At 43.2% G+C, this 20,714-nt stretch overlaps 1 protein-coding gene across 2 annotated transcripts in view; it reads left to right on the forward strand.

Annotated features, from left to right (window-relative positions):
- jak1 (Janus kinase 1) overlaps window positions 1–20,469 on the forward strand; it is a 195,960-nt gene extending 175,491 nt beyond the window's left edge. For both annotated transcript variants that reach the window (XM_038794475.1, XM_038794474.1), the window contains exons 16-24: window positions 147–298; window positions 2,011–2,164; window positions 2,778–2,872; window positions 6,388–6,580; window positions 7,813–7,937; window positions 9,134–9,306; window positions 16,745–16,862; window positions 16,970–17,080; window positions 19,023–20,469. In XM_038794475.1, the coding sequence (XP_038650403.1) occupies window positions 147–298; window positions 2,011–2,164; window positions 2,778–2,872; window positions 6,388–6,580; window positions 7,813–7,937; window positions 9,134–9,306; window positions 16,745–16,862; window positions 16,970–17,080; window positions 19,023–19,124 (1,223 nt within the window). In that variant the 3' untranslated portion in view covers window positions 19,125–20,469. The remainder of the gene's footprint in view (window positions 1–146; window positions 299–2,010; window positions 2,165–2,777; window positions 2,873–6,387; window positions 6,581–7,812; window positions 7,938–9,133; window positions 9,307–16,744; window positions 16,863–16,969; window positions 17,081–19,022) is intronic.
- The last annotated feature ends 245 nt before the right edge of the window (window positions 20,470–20,714 follow it).

Consider the following 20,714-nt stretch of genomic DNA (forward strand, 5'->3'; position numbering starts at 1 on the left):
AGGTAGACTACCAGCTTCTTGATAGGGATGCATTACAACTGATTCAGCAGTCTTCGCCTTTAAATAAAATTCTCGATTTTACAGGCTTTTAATTGAATTGAAAGGAACTTTGTAAGAACATATTTCACTGTAATTTACTGTTCTAGAACGTGTTGAGCGCATTCCATGGATTGCACCAGAATGTGTGGAAGACTCAAAAAACCTGAGCATTGCTACCGACAAATGGAGTTTTGGGACGACCCTATGGGCCATCTGCTATAACGGAGAAGTGCCTCTGAAAGATCGGAGCCTGGCAGAGGTAGTTAGTTAGAAGTAACACGTTCTCATGCTCAACCTTGCTTCGCCTCCTTTTGTTTTTAGAAAAATATATTTAAGTCTGTCCACTTGACTTGCTGTTATTACATTTTATCACTTTTTTTGTGCCAACCTTTTCCTTTATAAATTTCGAAAATGAAAGGCCTAGTAGGCATGAAATTTTGTGAAATTTGGCTGCTGATTCTTCCGATTTTAATGCTCTTGTCATTTTAAAGAATTTTTGTCAGTAGCTTAAATTTCTACCTCTAAAATAAGTGTTTAATGGAAGCATAATAAATACTTATTTCATAATATGCAATTTATTGATTGAACATTCATTCCCTCCGCTACCCGTGCATAGTGGCAGCAGTGTGTACCACGTATAGGATGCCCCCACCCACCCAACTGCACACCATCCTGACTTGGAAATATATCAATTCTTCACTGTTGTTGGTTGAGAATTCCGGAATTTCTTTCCTAATAGCATTTTAGGTATACCTACACCAAGTTGAGATCTGCAGTTGAAGAAGATGGCTCACCAGCTTCTCCAGGGCAATCGGGGATAGGCCTAGCCAGCACTGGATGTTGTCTGTTAGTACCTTCAGTTAAACATTTTTGGGAGATTCAGTCTCTCCCCAAAGCCAGGAATTGATCATTTTGCCTAGAGCTGGGATGCTCCGAGCTGCATTTGGATTGTACTGTCTGAGCATCTGCTATGCATATCATTTCCTAGAGGCCACCATTCTTTGGCAGTCAGCTGCACTTAGGAATATTTTTCTCTTCAGCTTCTAGCAGTTTCTGATCTGATGTTTTTCAGAATCGTTTGTAGGGGATAAGAAAGCTGCAGCACAAATTTAAAAATTTTTGTTGGGATAAAGTTCACATTGATTACTTTTAATGAATTTTTGCATCAGTGACATAACAAAGGAAACATTGTTCTGATTAGACTCCTGCTGTAACCTTTGCTTGATCTTATAGAAGTTTTGGAAACAATGAGATGTACTAGGGTCAAGGTTGAACCTTGGCTCTTTGCCTTAATCTGGGCACATTTGCTATTCCAAGTGCCCAGGGACCATTTTGCGGCCTTTATTTTTGTAATGGTACTTTGATTATCAAAGAAAAAGCACTTTGAAAGTAACTAATTAACTCACCTGTGTTTCGTTGACTGTTAGAAAATGCCATTGAAGGTGGGCGCCTTTGTAAAATTGAATTTTGTAGGAAAGGCAAGTCATCTGGAGTCTCTCTGTTTTAACAATTCATTTTATTTGTTCTTGAGTTGTTGGCATCGCTGGTAAGGGCAGCTTTTATTGACCGTTCCTAATTTCCCTCGAGCAGGTGATGGTACTCTGCTTCTTGAACCATTACAGACCATGTGATGTAGGCCCACCCACAGTGCTGTTTAGGAAGGGAATTTCAGAATTTGGGTCCAATGGCAGTGGGTGCACCTACAGTTAAGAAAATGAGAGGCCCAATCCATTTTCACTGTGGGTCATTATACACAAAACTAAAATTAGAGTTTTATCATACTGTTCTTCCTCTAACTCCTTTTTCCTACAATTTCCACACTTTTAAAACTCACGATTGACATCATCTAACTTATTTATTTATCTAATTTTCTGTCGACTTTTTGGCCATGGTGATGTCCTACAATGCTTGTACCTAAAATATGTAATTCACATATTATAACCAATGTTTTCCTATCTGCTTATGACACAGAAAGAGAGATTCTACGAGGCTCGGTGTAAACTCACCCCCCCATCCTCCTGTAAGGAATTAGCTGAGCTAATGCAGCAGTGCATGACCTACAATCCACCCGAGCGGCCATTCTTCAGGGCCATCATGAGAGATATCAACAAACTGCAAGAGCAGAGTAAGAGGCTGTAACATCAAAAATAATTTTTCTGCATGTATCCAAAAGTAATTGTTTCTAAGTACATCAACGGTGTGTATATATTGTGACCGGGACCATTTGCAGACCTAAGTCCCTTTTACCTCGTCTCTTGGCACACGTATTATTCCAAGCGCTCAGGAACTTCCTCTCGATACCTTTTGGATGTTGTGACCGAAATGTGGTGCGTCTCTGACCTTTTTCTTATTCTAAAGCAAAGAAAAGCAGAGGAACTCTTTGGGAGGCAGAATTATCAATCATCCATAGAACAAGTGAAAGCTCACTTTGGAAAAGGGCCTATGTTACAGGCTCTTAGATCTGCATTGTTCCGGTGCAGAGGGGATTTCCCCTGACCTGGTAAATACCCACAGTAACATGACTGTAATCATGACATTTTGTGCAGAATCACAGGCAGAGACACACGTCCCATCATTGCACAAGCCAAAACTCGAGCAGGATGTTGCTTGGGATTGAGGATGTTAACAAACAGTTGTCGTCGGCACTGTCATAAAGAGACCAAAGAAAATAAATAACCTTAACCATCTGATCTTTTACTTTATTTTTTTACTGTTTTTTTTTCAATGTTCATGGTCAGATCCAAATATAGTTCCTGAAGATAAACCCAAGGCAGAAATTGATCCAACTCAGTTTGAAAAACGATTTCTCCGAAGGATAAGGGATCTGGGTGAGGTAAGCAGCTGCTTTTATTTGCCCACTGCACCTAGAGATTGTGATCCTTTTAAATTACTGCGTGAAAGCCTAATTGCAGGAAATCACCAAGTTTGACCATGGTTGGAGAGAAGGCAAATTAATTAGTTGATACCAAATTTGGGTATTTTGATGCCTATAGATTTGTAGGTGGAAGGGGAAACTGAGGGAAGAAGTCCTGTGATTTTGAGGTGTAGAAATAAAATGATGATATGGTGAAATAGACGGTGATGCTTCAAATTTGACTGGAGACGAAAATGGATAATGTAGCTGCAAAACAGGCTTCTGAGAACAAAAATGTAAAGTTAACAAACCTTAATCTAAACTTGAGATGAGAGGAACTTTTTTCTTCCAAACAGTAATACATTTACACCAGACTCTAATTTAAATCAATGCTGAAAGATCGGATTAAATATTTGGATGGCGACAGGAATAAGAATTTAACAGCAGTAATATAATATATAATCGCTGATTGTCACAAGTAGGCTTCAATGAAGTTACTGCGAAAAGCCCCTAGTCGTCACATTCTGGTGCTTGTTAGGGGAGGCTGGTACAGGAATTGAGCCCGTGCTGCTGGCATTGTTCTGCATTACAAGTCAGCTGATTAACCCACTGTGCTAAACCAGCCCCAGTAATTAACAGAGATGATTCAGTGCTGTGTGAAACCTGATGTTCTAAGGTATTAGAGCGATGTGGAAGTGTCTTTCAAAGGAAGGCAACAATCATAGATAAACAATATATGATATAACGTTAAATATGTATTCTGGAGAGCTGCTTGATTTATCTTTTAGGAGCAGGGAGAAAAGTTTACAGAATCCTTTCTTAAAAGATCATATGGGTCAGATAGGAGTCCAAAATAAAACTGGAGCTGTCCATGGCGTGTGAATGAATAAACTTGATGGTTCCGATGGCTTTTTCACATTACATAACTTTTGTAATAATTAAGAGTTCTCACATTATGGAAACGTAATGTATCTTGTGATGTAACAATTTAACTGAATTGACTTGCTTTAAGTTACTTGCCAGCAGAAACTGTACAATATCAATGTCCCATTTAAAAAGATTGTCAGATTTGGTCACGGGCTCTTTTTAAAATTAATTTGCCCTCAGCTGGATAATAACTGTTGATTTTGAGCTTGACTCTCGGACAGAGATATACAATCCTCAACTAGATAAATGGAGCCTTTTGACTGATTTGAATTCAAGATCTGAAAATGGGAGCATAACTTCTAATTTAAAAAATATAATCACTGCATGAAGCCACTGGTCAGATTTATGATTCCAGTCATTGCAGAAATCTGAGTCTTTCCAACGCTTTTTGATTTTCATTTCAGATTTCCAGCACCTGCAATATTTTGCTTGGAAATATTATTCAGATACGTGGAGACATGTTTGACCCAAAGAACAACTCAATAAACAACCAACACCCCCCCCCCCTCCCCCCCACCTTGCTGACCGCCCTAAAGAAATCCATAACTGCTTCCACCTCAGGGTCAACCCATCCGCCAACCCCATTAAAGCAAATGTAACCTCCTGCAACCTCAGGAATCCCGCCAGGTCATTCAGCCACACCCGATTTTGGCACTTTGAGTCAAGGCCAAAACATTGGCCTCTCGCCTCCGGACTCCTGGGTCTTCCGATACGCCAAATATCATCACCTCAGGATCCGTGACCACCTTCAAACCCAGCACCTCGGACATCACGTCAGAGAACCCCTGCCAGAACCCCCTCAATCCTGGACACGCCCAGTACATGTGGACGTGATTCGTGCCCCCCCCCCCACCACGTGCAATGCCTGCACCTGTCCTCTACCCCCTCAAAGAACCTTCTCATCCTCGCCACCATTATATGCACCCTTTGTACCACTTTGAAGTGGATGAGGCTTAGCCTCGCACACAACGAGGGCATGCTCACCCTCCGCAAGGCCTCTGCCCATGTCTCGGCCACCCACCTGCCCTCCCAGCCCCTCCCCCCACTTGCACTTAATGTCCCCCATTGGGGCTCCTTCCCATTCATTCAACTCCCATTCAGACATCGGACACCTTCCCCTCCCCTATTTCATCCCTCAACAGTACCTTATCCTGCAACCCCAGGGGCAGCAGCCCAGAATGGACAGCACCTCGCTCCTTACAAAGTCTCGAACCTGCAGGTACCTAAAGTAATTCCCCCTGGGTAACTCGTACATTTTCTCCAGGTCCTCCAACTTTGCAAATTTGACGCCAAAAAACAGATCGTCAAAGTGCTCAATCCCTGCCTGCCACCAACCCCAAAACCAGCCCCATTGGTGCAAACCTATGGTTGTTGCAGATCGGTGCTCACACCGAGGCATCCTTCAGCCCCAAATACTGCCTCCACACCCAGAGGGTCTTCCCCACCCACACAAATCCAGAGATCAGCGCATTGACCTTTTTAGAAAATTACATGGAGATCAAGAGTGAAAGGTTCTGAAACACAAACAGAAACCTTGGCAGCGTTTCTACTGTCAGCACACCCTCTGCCAGCACCAGTGGCAGCACATCCCACCTCTAAAAATCCACCTTCATCTGCTCTACTACCCGAGCCAGGTTCAGCCTGTGCAACTTTGCCCAGCCCCGCACAACCTGGATACCCAAGTATCTAAAACTTGCCCCCACCACCTTAAACGGCAACTCCCCTAGCCTCCTTTCCTGCCCCCTAGTCACAATCGGGAACATTTCGCTTTCCCCAATATTTAACTTGTACCCCGAGAACCGGCCGAACTCCCCCAGGATCTCCATGATGCCTCCAATACGCCCCACTGGGTCCGAAATATACAGCAACAGGTCGTCCACATACAATGAGAACCTGTGCTCAACGTCCCCGTGCTCAACCCCTCTCCAGTCCCTTTATGCCCTAAGTGCCATTGCCAGCGGCTCTATCACCAAGGCAAAGAGCAATGGGGAGAGCGGACAGCCCTGCCTCGGCCCCCAGTGCAGCCTGAAATACCCCAACCTCACTTGATTCATTCGTACACTCGCGACTGGCGCCTTATATAGCAGCCGGACCCAGTCAACAAACCCCAGCCCGAACCCGAACCACCCCAGCACCTCCAGTCATTTTTTGTTTTCTAATCATTACCCTCCTTTAGGGGGAAAAGGACCATGAGTAAGCAGCATATTGAATTTGTCATTATATTGGCTATATCACAAAATGGCATTGACAATTATCATAGAGAAATCTACGGTCAAGATCAGGCTATCCTTCTGGAAGTTAAGGAATTCAAAAAGGGATCACAATGGGAATTTAAAAACAAATTGTTGCATTGGAAGGAAAAGGTAAGTTCAAGGTGGTGATGTTCCAACTTGCAGCTTCATGATCAGGAATGGAGAGGACATTAACTTAGTTCAGATTTGAATTCAGACGTTTTGCCCTTGGAGCCCCTTGATCACCCTGACTTGGAATAAACTGTTCAGTAACAGTGATATGTTTCAATGAAGTTGGAGATTTGGTAAATGCTGTTTTTATTTTAATTTCACAAGGGTCATTTTGGAAAGGTTGAGCTCTGTCGCTATGATCCAGAAGGTGACAACACAGGCGAACTTGTTGCTGTCAAATCTTTAAAACCAGATAGCAGTGAAGAACATAAAGCAGATCTCAAGAGAGAAGTTGAAATTCTAAAGACTCTTTATCATGAAAATATAGTGAAGTACAAGGGAATATGCACCGAGGAAGGCAAGTCCCCATTCTTTTATTTTTTTGCATGTTTTGTACAAAATGGAAATTATAAAACAAAATGAATTCTGCAAAGAACAATCATGTGATTTAAAACAAAGTCTGTTTTGAGTTTCCCTGAATCCTTACTTGGTAAATATAGTATACGGTAATAAAACTTACAGGCCAGGGATATTTTTTAGGTTTAATTACAGGCAGTATTTAGCTTTTATAATAATAATCTTTATTAGTGTCAGAAGTAGGCTTACCTTCACACTGCAGTGAAGTTACTGTGAAAAGCCCCTAATCGCCACACTCCGGCGCCTGTTCGGGTACACCGAGGGACAATTCAGAAAGTCCAATTCACCTAACAAGCACATCTTTTGGCACCGGAGGGAACTCGCGCAGATACAGGGAGGACATGCAGACTCCACACAGACAGTGACACAAGGCGGGAATCGAACCTGGGACCCTGGCGCTGTGAAGCAACAGTGCAAACTGCTGTGCTACCATGTCGCTCATCTGGGAAAACTGTGTCAATGGTGTCAGTGAACCTATGTTAAGGGGGTGGAAACATTAGCCAAAGTTTCTGGGTGATAGATGGTGACACTTGCTTGAATTTGTATATGTAATTTCAATGAATGTAAGATTGAGCTGAGCTACAAAGCATCTTGTAGGTATATAAATAACTACTTGATGCAGGTGCTTGCAGATCTGTAGCACAGCAACTTCAACGGACATTTCCTGCGCACAAGTACAGTTCTGTGGGTGTTTGCGGAGATCAGCAATTAGTTTAGCTGTGGCATGCTGACTCTGTTAAAGCTCAAACATGACTCATGACCAGTTAAGCATAGTATTGGAAGCCATTGAACTGTACACCCCATAAGGGATTCAACACCTTAAGAAGAGAAAGGAATTTGAAAAAAAGGAACCCTAACCCTAGCACAAGGTTTGCAAAGTTTCCATTTCATTTGATTATCTGTTCAGCTGGAACTGTGGAATTATTCCATGAAAGACTACACAAGTCAAGAACGTGTAACATAGATTGTAAAATCCATCTTTGATTTACTTTGGTGGAATAGGGAGGAACATTTTGTTTGAAGGTGAAATGAGTTGAATTGTTGATAGAGGATTGCAAATAATCTGCCAGATGCATGTGTTTCGTGGACCAAATTGCTTTTTCTCATTCATGATTCCTTGCGTCATCTTGTGTAATTTTTAACTAAATTTTCCTCTATTTGATCTCTTTCCAGGTGGAAGAGGGATGAAGCTGATTATGGAATATCTTCCTGCTGGAAGCCTGAAAGAATATCTTCCACGTCATAAACAAAAAGTTAATTTGAAAAGCCAAATTCGATACGCACTGCAAATTTGTAAGGCAAGTAATTGTCTTGTTGTAAATTATACATCAGTAACAATAAGTTTCAGCTTTATAGTGAATAACACCGATTATATTCATTGTACCTCAACCAAATAATATATTTCCAAAAGTAATTGATGATCTGTTCCAGAGCATAATCAGTATTTCATATGTTTTTTCTAATGCTCTGTTGATTTCTATTGTTTCAAAAATTCAGTTTCATTTTCCAATTCAACTTCTGCATCAGTGTTGAGGCCAGAACAGCCATTCCATTCTGTACTCCCCAGCAACCACACAATTTCACTTTCAACAAGAACAACTGGGAACACGAACCCTGGTGTTCTCTTTCCCTGAGAATCAGCTACTCTCATACTTATCAGTATCACACTATCACGTGGGAGGGAAAGCCTTGGGAGGAGAGAGCTGGCATATTGATCACCTTTAACAAATATTGCTGTTGACTAAGAATAGTTCTGAAAAATTGCTTCTAAGTGCCTATTCTTTCTACTTGATGCAGATATCCTCTCTGCCTTCTGCCATTTCGTTGACAGTTTTGATTGTTTTTAAAAAAAATTCAATTAAGGGGCAATTTGGCATTGCCAATCCACCTAGCCTGCACATCTTTGGGTTGTGGGGTGAAACCCATGCAGACACAAGGAGAATGTGCAAACTCCACACGGACAGTGACCAGGGCCGGGATTGAACCCAGGTCCTCAGCGCCATAAGGAAAGAGTGCTAACCACTGTGCCTTCGCGCCGCCCCGACAGTTATACATTGTTAACACGGGTCAATCTGCTGTCACAGCCTCTCTGTGTTCACTCAATCATAGGATGCACATTGCAACTCCCCATAAATAATATCACACAGCAAAATAGGAAGGGCATGGAATAAATTTGGAAAGCCGCCTTGAAGATAATAAATAACTAAATTGATTGTCAGAAGTATAGGTTTTTGGCCATTGTAGGGAGCTGTGAACGAGAGGCCTATAGGAAGGGGCAGCAGAGAGGGGAAGTGGGAGAAAGATCAAGCCGGTTGAGGTGAGACCAATTGTAAGTGATATTACTGGGGTCTGCAAACTATGGTGATAAATCTGGACACTAGGGTAACATAAAAGGCTCTTCTTGTTAAAAAAAGCATATTTACATGAATTAGGCTGCATTTATATTGAATGTTGACTTTAACACAGTAATAAGAATTGCAAACTATTGTTTTAGGGAATGGAGTACCTGGGATCTCTGCAATATGTTCATCGAGATTTAGCTGCAAGAAATGTCCTTGTAGAAAACGAAAACCGGGTAAAAATTGGAGACTTTGGACTAACAAAAGCCATTCAGACAAACAAAGAATATTACAAAGTGCAAGATGACTTGGACAGTCCTGTGTTTTGGTAAGAGTTAATGTTAGTCTTTATCTTTGCTCATCAAGGTGAGGGATGTTAGCATGTAAGACTTCCCAATTCTCTGCAAGATACACAGAGGCTCACAGGCAGTGAGGATCATGGGATAGATCCATAGCCATATATGATTTTTCTGACAGGTGGGGCTGAATTTTCATTGTAAGGTCCTGATCCTACCATTGGAATGAAAATGCAGGTCGGACTAGTTAAGGCCGGCAAGGGGACCCAGAGGACAATTTTGAAGGAGTCGTATCAGAATGAAGGATAATAGGTGGCTCTGGACTCTGGACAGTGGATAGAAGGCCTTCCAGCAGTTAAGGATTGGTAGCCCCACTGTCAGAGGGTGGAGCTGCTGTAGTCGGCCAGAAGGTGCAAGGGTGACTGCATTTCGGGTCGATAGCCACAAATCAAAGGAAGCATGGAAGCTGGAACGGTTCAGGCCTTTAGAGATCAGAGGGAAACTCTCCTGCAGTTAGGCGCACTATCTCAGTTGCAGATTCTTTGGGACTGAGACTTCCAAATAGATTGGAGCCACTGACCCTAATGGCTGCCGTGCCACTGTACGACTGCTATTGTTTTATTGATAACCTTTTGGAATGATGGGTACTCTATGCACTGGATCAAAAATCTGGGATATTACCATAAAAAGCTGAATTGCTTATCCACCAAGAGTGGCCAGAGAACCATTCCCAATGTTAATCCCGCTACTCCATAATCCCACGGAGGTGGGAATGTGCCATGGGTCCAGTCTGACAGATCTTTCCTCTCGTTTCCGCCCTCCCATCAGTTCTGCTGCCACTGCTCATTGAGGCCTCATTTAAGTTGACTAAAAGCAGAAAATTTAGAATGTCATTGCCTCCATCACCTTATCCACCATCTCCTCAAAAATGTTGACTGTTGCCATAGGACACCCAATATTTGCAGCTCACCCTCTTGGCATGTTCAAATAGGCATCTTACAGCTAGATAAATGTTCGATTCTCCATGTCTTTTTGGTAAATTACATTGCATTTTGTCCCAGTTCATTGTGTTGGAAACTTTGCTGTTTATGTTTTGCTGATAGCCTTTTTTACTAAGTATTCCTAGTTGCTGTAAGTATGTAAATAACGTTGATTCTGCTGGCGGCATGTTGAAGGAGGTCGCACGCAAGTAGCTCCTACCAGGGTCCTCGGTTTTTAGCCCGGTTCCCGATACTGTAGTAATTTGTGGGCAGACCCGTCCCATTTTATAGTTCTTTACAAGAAGATGTCAATTATGCAAAAGAAACACTGGAAAGAAGGGTACAAGCAGTCACCCTTGAGAGAAGCTGGGGAAGGTGCAGAGTCCTGTGGGAACAAAGATGACAGAGACAAGCTCATTGGGTGGGGCTGCGCCTATTACTGTGGATAAGGTGATGGAGGTAATGGCAACCACGTTTGAGAGACCATTTGGCAAACATTTTGAGAGGCAAGGGAGGGAGATGATGGCGACCCTCAAAAAGCCGGTGGAGGACGCATTGGGCCCGGTAAAGGAGGCATTGGGAAAGACCCCGGAGACAGTGCAGGAGCATGGTGAGATGCTGAAGGGCGTGGAGTAGACCTTATTGCGATACAGTGATCAGATAGCTTCACTGAGAGCTGAGCTGTTGATGATGGATGACAGGAAGAAGGGCCCGAGGGCTAAGGTTGAGGACCTGGTGAATAGAACGCGAAGGCGGAACCTCAGGATCATGGGGTTGCTTGAAGGGGTGGAGTGCCTGGAAACCGACTACTTTGCTACAGTGTTTGCAAAGTTGATGGGGGAGGAGGACCAGGGTCCCCGCTCCTAACTACCACCGAGCTGAACGGGGTCCACAGGTCGCTCTGGGTGAGGCCATAGGCCACTACGAACGCGACAGTGTTCGGTTGAGAGGGTCCTGAAATGGGTCAAAGAAAATAGGGAGGTGCGGTGGGAAGGCACCAGTATTCGAATGTACCAAGATGCTGCCATAATATCCACTCATGTATATTATGAGATGCAGACAGGCAGTGATTGACACACAGGATAACCAATGAACACACATGACACAGAACAACCAATCACCAGACAGGACACCACCACTATAAAGCCCACAGGGCATTAAGGGTCTCCCTCTGTCACAGGACACGGCTAGGGAGATAGTCACAGTGCAAAGGCCAATGAACATCATCACCGTGTGATAGAGAGCTAGTCTGGTCATGCCAGTAGGAGGTTATCAGTTAGGTTAATAGAGTGTCAACCTACAGCAGATTATGTACAGCAATCAACAGGTTCAATAAAACAGTGTTGGACCATCTCCTGTGTCGGAAGCCTGTTTCTTGTTTTACTGCATCCAGTTGCAGTCAATGTTAGACCAAAACAGATAACATTGGCCATGTGAAATGTTCGGGTCTTGGGGGGCCCTTTGAAGCGAGTGAAAGTTTTCTCTCATTTGAAGAATTTAAGGGCCAATGTGGTGCTTTTGCTGGAGACCCATCTGCGGGTGAGGGACCAGACTAGGCTTCAGAAGGGTTGGGTGAGCCAGGTGTTCCACTCGGGCTTCGATAGCAGGGACCGGGTGGTGGCAATTTTAATGAATAAAGGTGGGGAAGATGGCAACGGATCAGGGAGGTAGGTAGGCAATAGTTACTGGAGCGTTGGAAGGCTAATCTGTGGTGTTGGTAAATGTGTTCGCTCCAAACTGGTACGACGTATCACTTCTGAAGAGGATGTTGGTTGCCATACAGATTTGGACTCTCACCAGTTGACCTTGGGGTGGGATGGGGCTGGATCCGTGACAGTTTCCGCACCCGGGGGCAGAGGGAATTCTCCTTTTCTCTAGTGCCTAAAGTATATTGACAGATTGACTTCTTCATGATGGAGAGGACTCTGCTGCCAGGAGTGAGGAAAGCTGTTCCGTGATAGTTATTTTGGATTGTGCACCACATCTGGCAGATGTGGTATTGGAAGATGGGGCCGGCATGGAGTTTGGATGTGGGGCTGTTGGCAGATCTGAGGTTTTGCGGAATGATATCAAGGACAATCAATATGTATGTGGGGTTTAATAAGAATGGGGAGGTTTTGCCCTTGGTTCTGTGGAGGCCCTGAAGGCAGTGATGAGAGGGGAGATAATCTCACATAAGGCGCAGATAGATGGGGAGGCAAAGGAGAAACGCCAAAGGTTGGTATGAGGCCTTGGAAGTAGATGGTAGATATTCGAGTGATTCCACTCCAGAGCTCCTGGTTAGCAGAAAGAAGCTGCAGATGCAGTTTGATTTACTGGCCGCAGATAAGGTGATGCACCAGTTATAATGTACGAACATGGGGAGAAGGCCAGTCACACCTTAGCTTGCCAATTGAGATGGCAGGTGGCCTCCCGAGAGACTATTCAGGTTCGACACGGGGGTTGGTGTCCTCGCCAGATAAAGTAAATGGGGAGTTTGAAGCATTCTATCTGAACCTTTATAGATCAGAGCCACCTGGGGAGGTGTTGGACATGGTGGCGTTTCTGGAGTGTCCCAAGATGGAGGAGGAAGAGCAGGAATGGTTGGAAGAGCTTTTGGGTGCGAAGGAGGTCCTGACAGCTATTGGGTGAATGCAGACTGGTAAAGCCTCGGGGCCTGACAGGTTCCTGTGGAATTGGTTTGCAGGATTGTTGGTACCGTTACTGGTGGAGATGTTTGAGGATTCGGTAACACAAAGTCCGCTGCCCGTGACATTGATGCCAGCGTCCATTTTGCTTCTCTTAAAAAAAGGATAAGGACCAGGTGGAGTGCGGGTCATTCCGCCCAATGTCCCTACTAAATTTGGATGTTAAGATATTGGCCAAGGTATTAGTACTAAGACTGGAGCAGTGTCTCCCTCACGTTATTAGGCAGGATCAGACAGGTTTCGTTAAGGGTCGGCAATTGTCATCTAATGTACGGCGGTTGTTAAATGTGGTATTATCCCCATCGGAGGGGAGGGAGCAGGAGGTCATTGTTGCACTCGATGCTGAGAGTGCTTTTGACAGGGTAGAATGAGGCCATTTGTTTGTGGTACTGGAAGAGTTTGGGAAGGGGCTTAAATTTTGTCATGGGTATGGTTCTATAAAGCTCCGAAGGCCAATGTCCACACAAACAATATGAGTTTGGGATATTTTCAGTTGAACAGGGGAACACGACAGGGTTATGTTCCCCCACTCACCCTCTTGATTGCATTGGCGATAGAATCTTTGGGCATAGCCCTCAGGGCTTCAGATAGGTGGAGGGGGATAATGAGGTGGGGGGAGTGGTGGAACATAGGGTCTCTGTGTATGCTGGTGATCTCTTACGTACGTGACAGACCTGATCCCCACTATGGGCGATATAATGGCGCTGTTGAGGCGCTTTGGCTCTTTTTCGGGGTACAAATTGAACTTTGAGGTGTTTCCCATTACTCCCCCAGGAAGGAGAGTCAATCTGGGGGTGTTGCCTATCTGCTTAGCGGGATCTCATTTCTGGTATCTGGGGATTCAGGTGGCTCGGGTTTGGGCCTGGCTCCAGCAGTTTAACTGTACGAGTTTCGTGGGAAGGGTCAGGACCGATTTGCAGAGGTGAGATATTGTCCCTCTGTCCTTGACAGGCAGGTTTCAATCGCTCAAGGTGAATATTTGACCAATAGTTCTGTTCTTATTCCAATGTTTGCTGTGCTTCTTCCTAAATCCTTTATTGGAGAGTTGAGAAATTGATCTTGTCCTTTATTTGGGCAGGCAATGTGGTGAGGATGTGAAGGACAGTCCCTCAGAGGGAACCAAGTCAGGGGGGCTTGCGTTGTCGAGCCGGATATATTATTACAGGACAGCGAATGCAGAGAAGGTGTTGAAGTGGTGTGGGGATCCGAACGTTACCTGAGTCAGGATGGAGTTGAAATCATGTAGATGATCTGGATTGAGGGCACTAGTGAAGGCCTCACTCCCGTAATCACCGGTGAAAAATTCAGCAAATGTGGTGGTTGACTCCACCCTGAAGATATGGAGACAATTTCGACAACATTGTAAATTGGGGGCAGTATTGAAGCTGGCACCGATTTGCGCAAATCAATGTTTAAACCTGTGAGGTTGGATGCCACATCCGGGGGTGGGAAGAGAAGGGGTTGGAAGGAATGGGGGATCTCTTCTTGGAGGACGGTTTGCGACTTTGGAGTTGCCGGAGTCTAACTCATTCAGATGCCTGCAAGTTCGCAACTTTGTGAAACGGATCTTTCCGATGACATTCCCCGTGGTGTCGCCAACCTCGTATATGGAGATGGTTCTTTCACTCACAAGGTCGGAGGAGGGGAATACCTCGCGTATACCTAGGTCAGCGCAGTGGTTAGCACTGCTGCCTCAAAGCTCCAGAGTCCTGGGTTCACTTCCGACCTCGGGTGACTGTCTGTGTGGAGATTGCACTTTCTCCCCGTGACTGTTTGGCTTTCCTCCGGGTGCTCCGGTTTTCTCCCACAGTCCCAAGAATGCAGGTTAGGTGGATTGACCATACTAAATTGCCCCTTAGTGTCCAAAATGTTAGACAGGGTTACAGGGATGTGGTAGAGGCATGGGCTTAAGTAGGTGCAGACTCGATGGGCTGAATGGTCTCCTTCTGCACTGTAAATTCTATGATCTATGGAAGGATTATGTCTGAAGACACAGTATCAGTGGAGGGGGTTATGGCCAAGTGGGAGGAGGAGTTGGGGCTGGTGTTAGGATGGGATGTGAAGTGAGGCCCTGCGGAGTGTGAACTCCACATCCTTGTGTGCGAGGTTTGGTTTAATACAGTTTAAAGTGCTGCCTGGGGCTTATCTGACTACGTCCAGGATGAGTAGGTTTCTTTGTAGGAGTGGAGGACAAGTGTGAGCGTTCTGGAAGGGGTTTGGCCAATCATGTGCAAATGTTCTGGTTGTGTTCTAAGTTTGTGGGGTTCTGGGTCCTTTTAGTACCATGTCAGAGATTCTGAAAATTGAACTGGTGCCCTGTCTTAGTGGCCATATATTTGGAGTGTCTGATTTAGCAGCTGCAGGCGGGTGCGGGTGCCAATATCCTGGCCTTTCTTGGAGGCGAATGATGATGGGATGGAGGTCAGCCTCTCCACCCAGTGCCTCAGTGTGGCTGGGAGATCTGATGGAATTCCTATACCTTGAGAAAGTACACAGTGAGGGGAGCACTTAAGGGGTTCTACCGAAGATGGCAGCTGTTTACTATGTATTGCAGTTCATGAACGGCATTGCCACAGTCTGTACCTATAGCAACTGTTTGAAGCAGTTTGTCAATAGTGTAAGACAAGTCTCCTTCCTGGGTCAAATGACTCTGCCGTGTGACCTCTTTTAACAAGAGTGGAGTGTTGATTAAAACCTCTCTTGAACACGGTGTCAAGAGCTTTGATTTTCAGTATTCTTTGAGGGTTTTGGCAATATCGAATGTGAAAATTTATATGCCCTGTATCCGAACTTCCATCAGTCCTGTACTGGTTTGTTTCCCATCTTCACCCATACTTTTCTCCCTTTTGGGAAATAGTGGGGAAGTGTTGGAAGGGCTAATTTATCAACCTGTTGAACTGCATCGTGAAGACTACTTCCATGGGCAACAAGTTCTGGGGTAGGACCTGAACCTGGAGATTCTAGCTCGGAGGAAGGGATGTTACCTACTGAGCCAAAAGTAGGTAGTACCTATACTTGTCAACAAATACTCTTCTTCATCTCCATCCCATCTTCCCCTGGGTTCCATACAATCGCTCTGCCTATGGATTGTCATACAATTGCGCCATCTGCTGTAGGATGACTTGTGAACAACAATTGAGCCCGAAACATTTTTTCTCCTGGATTATCAAAGCATGAAGCTTTCATGTCACTTGTTCAACCACAGAGGCCATATCATTTCAGGCAATCGTCAATGGACACTGGTATCTTGTAAATGGCAAAAAGCGGATTACAAAGGCAGTAGAGTTCCCTGGAGTGGAAGATATCACAGAGTACTCCAGTGGGCAACAGGGTTCCTCGTTTCATTAATTTTATTGTTTACATGCAAAGGAAAGAAGATGTAAACAGTTAATGTTCACATGGCATTTAACCACAGAAGTATGGAGTACATCAATGGCTATTACACAGGAAGTACCACAAGTCCATCTGTCAGCAGTCCTTTCTGGTTTTTACATTTGGAAAAAAAAATCAATGTGGTGGGGTGGGCAGTGGGGGGGATTCAGGCGATGGAGTGGCAGTAGGGGAATCGAGGGTTAAACAGCTAACTGCACTAGCCTAGGAATACCTGCTACTAACAGCCAACTGTAAAAGTAGGAGGCAAATGTCCCATTCTCTAGCACAGATGTCCCATACTTTGAGGAACAAAATATATGTTTTATGATTTCTATTTCATATTTTTAAAAGTATAATGGTATATTTAAAGTATAAAGCACACGCCCTGCCATGTGAATTACTCGATGCAATTTTTGGATTTGATTCTGCAGGTATGCACCAGAATGCTTGATTCATTGCAAGTTCTACATTGCTTCAGATGTGTGGTCATTTGGTGTTACTTTGTATGAATTGCTCACATACTGCGAGTCTGAACACAGTCCAATGAACGTAAGTGACTGTGCCTCCATCAGCACTTCCACTTATAAATTACCCATGTCTATGTACTTAGGCATACTTACAGTATGTAATATTGCTTATTGTTTTCATTCTCTCAGATGTTCCTGAAATTGATCGGTCCAACTCAAGGTCAAATGACTGTCACAAGACTTGTTCGGGTACTTGAAGAGGGCAAGCGTTTGCCATGTCCAGTGCAATGTCCTGACGAGGTACAGCTACTATATATTTTATTCTGGCATATTATACTGCAGTCTGAATTTAACAAACCTTTTAGCTTAAGTATCATTTCAATGGAAAAGCAAAAACATGGACTTAAAATTGAGCAACAGTGAATGTACTGATGTCTGTTCATTATAGAAGAGACTCTTACAGTAACTTACAGGGAATGGAGCTATACACTCAAACAGACATAGTTTTGTTGCTGAGTTAGTGCCCATGCTACTTCTTTCTTTGTGACTATCATTGGCCTTGAATTTTGGTGGGGTTGAAAAGAGAGAGAATGCTACTCCTTACCTCTGTCCTCCGTATTTACATACATGCATATCAAGCGAGGGCACATCATATATGGGTTACTACCATCCACTGTTGAAACTCACATGACAAAGGGGCTTGGGTTAGTTACCTGTGCCCGTGGAATTGTACCCCAGTATGTGTCCACGACAAGGCTCAGGTGCCCCCCCCCCCCCCCCCCCACCCGGCCCGGCCAATATTAATTTCCGCACAATTGCTTAATGATCATTTGAGCAAATTGGTCATTTGGCCTTATCCCAAACTCAAACAGTTATTTATTTATTTTTTAATATTACTTTATCAGAGTTACAAAGCCAGAGCTCAGTGTGTAGACAGGGGCAAACCCTTAATCCAGCTCCTTGTCTGCTTCAAAAACCAATTCAAATTGAATCCAATTCATGGTCCCCACGAGAGAGGTGTACCAGATCCAGACATTACACATGACCTCAAGCTCATTTTAGCCAAAAAAAAGGCCGAGAAGCTATTAACTCATTTTATGTCAACGAAATTAGAAAAAAGTATGATTCACGCGAGTGACATACTTAGTAGTTTAAATGGCAGACTTGCTGAATTGTCATCATTATATACTCAATGCAGAATGTATTCAGGAAAAAATAATTATTTTGAACATTCATGATCCTGTGTAAGATTGAAAAAAAATTTAGAGTACCCAATCATTTTTTTTCCCACTTGAGGGGCAATTTAGCGTGGCCTATCCACCTAATCTGCACATTTTTGGCTTGCGGGGGTGAAACCCATGCAGACACTGGGAGAATGTACAAACTCCACAGCGACAGTGACCTGGGATTGAACCCGGTATCTCAGCGCTGCAGGCAGCAGCGCTAACCTCTACCCCATTGTGCTGCCCTTGATCCTGTGTAAGATTAAAAGGAAGAGCGGAGAATCATTCCTGTGAGGAAGAGTTAATATCCCATAAGACACCAATGGAAATTTGGAACAGTAGGATTATAAATTGAAATGGAGCAATTTGGAATAAGGATCAATTCTGGCTGTTGAAATGGACGATATAAATCCACTTAAAACTAGATACGCTTGGCAAGAGAAAGGATTAAGGAAATTGGCAAAATGGTGAACTGACGTAGTTAATCTTTAAAAACAAATTACCTGGTGGGCCTCTATGCCATTTCCTTATGTGAATAGCCTGGCTGAAACCAGATGTCAGTGAAAAGTACGACGTGCTAGCAGAGTATATTTTAAAAAGAAGGTATTTAATTTCCACAGGATCCTTCGCAACCTCAGCATGCACATAGTACTTCACAACCAATGAAATATTCTAGAACTGTTGTAAAGTAGACAAACAACAGCCAATTAACATTGCTGTAAATGGCCAACTAATCTGTTTCTGGTAGTGTTGGTAGAAAGATAAGTACTGTTGAACAACAGGAGAACTCCCTTGATCTGCAAATAGTGTCACGGCATCTTTATGCCCATTTAATGCTTCAACTGACAGTGAAATGTTCAGTCACTACTGCGTTGAAGTGCAGTTTCAGTCAAGATTATAGTGCCCCAGTTCTCAATTGCCTCACCAGGATGTGTGCCACCAGTGAACCAAGAAGAAGGTGGCGGTCAGCTCTCGCTCAAACAACTTTTAATTTCCACTGTTATTTTGCTTGTTCTCAGATTTATTATCACATGAAGAAATGCTGGGAACACAGTCCGAGCAACAGAACCACTTTTGAAAACCTTGTGCATGTATTTGAGTCTTTGCTACAGAGCTTGTGAATTTAAAAAGCAATGGGATGCCGAAGAAATTTTGAATTTGACCAATGCAAGACAAACCCTTGAATGCCTTTTTTAAAAAATGTTCATTTATAGTTATCAATGTACTTACGTTATTATATGTTCTATTTTTTAAATGGAAATTTATAGAAGGCACCATTCCAAAATGTAGCAATACCTGTATTCAAATTTATCCAGCAAAACATATTAACATTTCATCTAAGAATATAAACTTAACTGCATACAAAAGTTGCTTCTTTAACCTTGCGGTTCAAACTTCTCAATTTGTCCGGCAAATAATTTTATCTAATTGATATTGTTACCATTAATTTTGTATATAGCTATCGGATTTTATTTTCTTATAAACTGAAATGAGTGGGAATAATTTTCTTAAAAGGTGCAATGTTGGTTGCTGATAATAAATGGAATTATATACATGGTGTTTTTAAATAAAGAGGGACGGAATAGGCTTCAGAAATGCAAGACTAACCTTTATTAAGTCCATACCGAAGAGTATGGATTTCCTGCAAATAATAAGGGAGGCATTTATTCTGGGAATGGATGATAAATAGCGTTCAGCCAATGCACCTGTTGAGATGTCCACATCTTCTGGCAGTTTTCTTCATTCCAGGTTCTAAGCTGGCTGAGTATTTGTGGCAATAAGCTGTGTTACGTCACGCAATGGTTTGATTTTCTTTTTTACTAATTTTCTTCTGGTGTCACGACTTAAAATAGGGTGAATTAGTGTCAGCAGCCTCAAGAATGCAAGTGGTCATTTTCTATTTGGTTATCCGACTGATAACCAAGAGTACGTAATACAATTCTGCCTTCACCTGATGGCCAAACACTGAAGATGTTTAATAGAATAGTAGTCATGCGCAAGAACCCTAGCAAAGTTTTTTGAAAATAAGAATCTTTGACTTCGTAACTCAGGATCAGTTGCAGTAAACACCACTCAAAAGGCCAGCTCAGCACAGACATAGAATTTCTTGGCTGTGTGATGCAGTATTACATCAGGGATATACTATATGGAATTTCAAGTTGAGTTTAAAACCTGTTGAGTGGAAATTTTTCCTTCAATAAACAATGCTTGCTGATGACCCATAATTTTATGTAGCCCTGCATAGATATCCCCACTAAACATTTAAAAACCGAATAAGCGTGTGCATCTCCAATAAGTGTTTTTTCTGAGTTCAGGCAACCAGCAATTACTAAACTGCAGTGCTTTATCCCGCTCCTATATGCTACCTACATTTGTTTAATATTTTTTGTAACAAATTTATCAATACTTTTAATTGTAAACTATAATAAATGAATAAAAATCCTTAAAAATCATATTTGGCATGAATGAACAGGTCTTTGTATTTTTTGCTCATCTTATTTCTTCTTCTCTTCCTGATGGTTTGGATTTGTGGCAATTGCCAGCCTTGCCCAAGAATAAACAGTAGGTTTTACAACAGATGTAATCATCCATACAGACATTCATAATCATCCATACACACATTCAAGCAATCGCCACCGAGACAAGAGGCAGCAACATGTCAAGGAGCTGACTAGACAGCACTCAAAATATTCTCTGCTCTTCCCCACTTA

The sequence above is a fragment of the Scyliorhinus canicula genome, chromosome 4 (genome assembly GCF_902713615.1).
Source record: "Scyliorhinus canicula chromosome 4, sScyCan1.1, whole genome shotgun sequence".
NCBI lineage: Eukaryota > Metazoa > Chordata > Chondrichthyes > Carcharhiniformes > Scyliorhinidae > Scyliorhinus > Scyliorhinus canicula.